This window comes from Sinocyclocheilus rhinocerous, unplaced genomic scaffold (assembly GCF_001515625.1).
Source record: "Sinocyclocheilus rhinocerous isolate Xijiao unplaced genomic scaffold, SAMN03320098_v1.1 scaffold1295, whole genome shotgun sequence".
NCBI classification, from domain to species: domain Eukaryota; kingdom Metazoa; phylum Chordata; class Actinopteri; order Cypriniformes; family Cyprinidae; genus Sinocyclocheilus; species Sinocyclocheilus rhinocerous.
Window position 1 is genome coordinate 390,050 of NW_015660499.1, and position 4,612 is coordinate 394,661.

Here is a 4,612-nt window from a genome sequence, read left to right on the forward strand (position 1 = left end):
AAGATAGTCAAGGCGCTAGAGCTCTGTCAGCATCTTGTCAGATCCGTTCACAATCAGGTAATGAATCGATGTTTTTACTAAACCTTCTGCTTTTACAAGGTATTCTCAAGTGTGTGTTTTTTTTTTTGTTTGTTTTTTTAACCCACGTTGTTTCTTTCTGAGCAGAAGATGCCGGTTAATCTGGAGCTCCTTCAGAAAGTTCTCAAGTCCATAAACGCTGAAGGAAGCCTGCAGAAACCAGGACAGCTAGAGGACACGTACTGGAGCGTGATGAAGTTATTTTACATTCTGTGAGTCACGTTATTCAAATCTGTTTTGATTATCATTTTAAATGTGTATGTGTATGCTTCACTACCATTCAGAAATTTGGGGAAAAGTCTCTCATGCTTACCAAGGCTGCATTTATTTGATATAAAATACAGTAAAAAAAAAAAAACAGGGTGAAATATTAGTGCAATTTTAACAAATAACTGTTTTCTATTTTAATATATTTTTAAATGTAGTTTATTCCTGTGATCAAAGCTATATTTTCAGCATCATTTTACATTTGTTTGCTAATGAATAATCATCTTTTGGTTCGTGTCCATGATGTTCCAAATAAAAATAGACAAAAGTGAAATACGTGAAGTATCTTTCATGTTTAAAGTATTACATAACAAAAGTAGTTTTTATTACATAGTAAAATATTTTTCTTTTCAAGTATTAAACAATTTCCAGCAGATTTAACTGATGATGAACCTGTCTTTAATGTCTCACTTCCTTTGCTTTATTTTAGAAAGCCAAAGATGGAAAAGGTGAAGAAAGTTGTAGAGGCAGAGCAGACAGAAGAGACCACAAAGAAGAAGAAGAAGAAAGGGTTCCTTCCTGAGACGAAGAAACGCAAGAACCGTAAGAAGCCCACCGTCCTGGAGGGAAAAGAGACACCAGAAACCCCTGAAGGAGCATCAGGAGAGAAGAAGAAGAAGAACAAGAAGAGGAAACAGCAGGGAGGAGAAGGAGAAGAGACACAAAATCAGCCGGCCACGAAGAAAGCCAAAACACAGCAGCAACAAAACAAGAAGAAGAAAAAGAAAGGAGGACAGCAGGAGGCTGATGGGAAATAATTGCACAATATGATGTAACTGATGCAACTCAATGTGAAGAGAGAAACTCCATTATTGTTTCCGAGATCTGTATTATTTGCCTGTTTGTGATTACTTGCATGATACAATTTTTGTAAAAGCAATAGATGAAATACTAAAAGGTGTTTTATTCTTTCTGTGGTTTCAGTGTTTTTACTGTGCAAAGTTAAGTAAGGTGTGCGGCAGTCATTGAAAATTACTTGATGAGTATTCCAATCATACGGTTAAAATATACAAATAACACAAATGGGAATTACTGCAGTGACTAAACGAGAACGAGTGCTGAGAAGCGCTATGTCAATTCTCGGTGGATCCACTGATCTGACTGTACGTACTATATAATCTCTATTATAGATCAGTGAGTGGATCACACTGAAACAAATCAATGTTTCCAGGAGATCAGAGTAAAATAAGACCAGCAGGACCAAAAACATTGATTCTTGAACCTAAATTAAAGATGGGTTGAGTCTCTAAACTGGCATGAATGTGTGAATCGACAGATGGAAACAATGTGGCATCCCACATGAAACAAAAAAAGTAGTTTTAAGTATCAAATATTTGTATTTTACTCTCTCGAAATGGTTTTGTCCTTCTCAACCTTAACAGCATCGTCATCAGAGGTGTAAAGAGCACCTAAAAACCATACTTGAGTAAAAGTACAGATACCTTACAGTGAAAATTACTCCACTACACGTTACAAGTCACCAATTCCAAAACAACTTGAGTAAAAGTCTTAAGAGTATCTGATTTTAACAGTACTTAAGTATTTTACTTATACTAAATATAGGCTCAAAGAGTCTTTGCACTAGTCAAAGAGACATGCCAGTGAAAAACTAACGTTGTGGAGAAGCTGCGGAAAACAGGCAGAGGCAAGGATCTATGTGCTGGTATTTCATGGAAAAACTAGAACAAACAATAAGGTAAAAACTAACGGGAACAAAGAACAGAATGACTGGCAAACACAACCATCACATTCAACAACTCACGAGGCACTCAAGAAAAACTAGGGCTAACAAGCTTAACAAGATAAGACACACCTGGGGAGACTAATCAAGGGGAACCAATGAACAAACAGACTACAAACTGACTACAAACACCACGGAAGACAGGAAGTGACATAAAAGTCCAGGGCAAGGCACAGAGAGCATGAAACAAAAACAAGAAAGAGTCTTACTGTTGAATTAACAAAAATGAACAATTTTTAATCACAAATCATCCTAACCAATGTCAGCTGTATCCAACATTTTGTGTGATCCCGTTAGCACATGAATGAAACGCATTCATTAAAATTGTGACACCCAAGATATCACATTATTTGGGCGCTCTCTACAGCATGATGGGAATAATTTTGTTGCATTTTATTAGTTTTAACATGCGTTGTAGTGTTGAATCAATTTGCCAGCTTTGCTCAATTTTAAATTTATGGGAAATACATATTGATCAGTAAATAAATAAACTTGCTAGCTAAAACTTTTTTTGTAATATTTTATGTTTATTTATTTTTTGATAATTGTAAACTGAAATGTAAAAAATACATAAATTAAAACATTAAACACTGATGTAAAAATAAAGTTAAATAGAACTATTAATAACTAACAATTTCAAAAGCAAATCAAATGTCAATTAAAGAAACTAAAACTGAAAATGGAAAAAAATATATACATTTAATTAATATTAATAAATATTACAATATTATATGACTTAGAGTAAAATAACTGCTACAAAACAACATTTAGTGCCAACTAGATGAGAGACAGTTTAGTCCAAGTCAGGGGTTCTCAACTCTGGCCCTCAGCCCTAATCAAACACACCTGAGCAAAAGCTAATCAAGGTCTTCAGGATCACTAGAAAGTTACAGGCAGGTTTGTTGTACCACAGTTTTGTTTATGTAAAATTTTATAAACCTGTTTAATTTTTATGTTTATTTCTAAACAAAAAATCAAAGTTTTAAATTGTGTTTATATCTAAACAATTTCACAACGTGCTGTAATAATGATAAGCCTCATATGAAATCAAGGTTAATCAACTTTTTTTTGCATTGATCATTTGAAATTTTTTTTTTTTAAACTTTTTTACTCTATTTATGTAAAATACATAATCATTGTAGTATCTGTGGTATTTTCAGCGGAAACTATAGTTTTCATGTCAAATTCCTGTCAAAGTAAAGCTTAAAATATCCCACATCTGTTTGCGAAGCCATGATTTACTGCAACATTTCTCCACTAGGTTGACAATTATTTCCAATAGATGGCAGTGCTCCTCTGATCAGCTGGTATTTCTGGAGAATGACTGAGGAAGTGATTAGTGCTTTAACAGAGGGACAGATGCCAGGAACAGAAATAGTAAAGTTGAAAGTGAGAAGCAGACTGTAGAGTGAAGCTGTCTCTCTCTCTCTGTGTGTATGTGTAGTGTACAGCGGCCCGCTGAGATCTGATCCGTGTGTTTATTCGCGTCTGACGACAGACAGTTGTGATCGGACGGGGGAGATCAGCGAGACGAAGATCATGTACAACAACAACAACAGCAGCAGCAGCAGCAGCACACCATCCTCCTCCTCCTCATCCGAGGCTGGAGACATCAGAAGTTCAGTGTTTAGCCCGGGTGAGCCGCTCAGACAGCCGCGCACGTCTCCTCCGGTGTCTGACAGCAGCGCAGGTGAAGTAAAGTTCACTGCTAGCTGACATGCTAATCCGCTAATAACTGTCTCTGCGAAGTAGCTAATGGTGCCAGAGTCTTTTGAGGGGGATATACACACAATGCCTAGTCCTTTTTTGTCTAGTTCTGTATTTGTGACACCCTCGGTTATAAAAAGCGGAACATTTGGGTTAATTAGCCTGTGGAGGAGTGACTTAAGTCGATGACAGTTAATGCTAGGCAATGTTTAGATGTAAGTTATCACGATATACATACACGCATTTATGTTTTTGTGTGTGTAAATATGTTTGTATATGTGCATTTGATTTAGAGAAAGATGACAGTTCATGCTAGTCAATGTTTAGATGTAAGTTATCACGATATACATACACGCATTTATGTTTATGTGTGTGTAAATATGTTTGTATATGTGTATTTGATTTAGAGAAAGATGCTAATGCTTGGGTAAGGTAAAAAGCTGCTTTTTCTAACAATGGCAGTAGAAATACCTGAAAACATACATGGGGTCCATGTTTATGTGCAAATATATGACGTTACAAATGCTTTGACGATGTGAAACTTATTTTTAACATTTCAGTAAAGTTGAATATAGATATATAGGCAGCTAGAGACAAACAGACAGCCAGTAAGCCAGTTTCCACCACATCTGGCTATTATAGATAGATAGATAGATAGACAGATAGATGGATCAAGTACAAAGCACATCGACCATTTTAACCATAGTTTCCACCACACCTGGCTATTTTAGGTGTATTTTATAGATAGATGGATTGATGCATGAGTAGATAGATGGATAAATGCATGCATGAGTAGATAGATGGATAAATGCATGCATG

General features: G+C 35.8%; 2 protein-coding genes across 2 annotated transcripts in view; both read left to right on the forward strand.

The window, feature by feature from the left end:
• The window catches only part of LOC107725074 (MYB binding protein (P160) 1a), an 18,318-nt gene extending 17,062 nt beyond the window's left edge, over positions 1-1,256 (forward strand). Inside the window, exons 29-31 of the mRNA XM_016534215.1 lie at positions 4-57; positions 166-290; positions 776-1,256. Coding sequence (XP_016389701.1) covers positions 4-57; positions 166-290; positions 776-1,103 — 507 coding nt within the window. The 3' untranslated portion in view covers positions 1,104-1,256. The remainder of the gene's footprint in view (positions 1-3; positions 58-165; positions 291-775) is intronic.
• Positions 1,257-3,060: 1,804 nt separating this feature from the next.
• LOC107725119 (polyadenylate-binding protein-interacting protein 1-like) overlaps positions 3,061-4,612 on the forward strand; it is a 10,694-nt gene continuing 9,142 nt past the window's right edge. The window contains exons 1-2 of the mRNA XM_016534275.1: positions 3,061-3,138; positions 3,538-3,776. Coding sequence (XP_016389761.1) covers positions 3,128-3,138; positions 3,538-3,776 — 250 coding nt within the window. The 5' untranslated portion in view covers positions 3,061-3,127. The remainder of the gene's footprint in view (positions 3,139-3,537; positions 3,777-4,612) is intronic.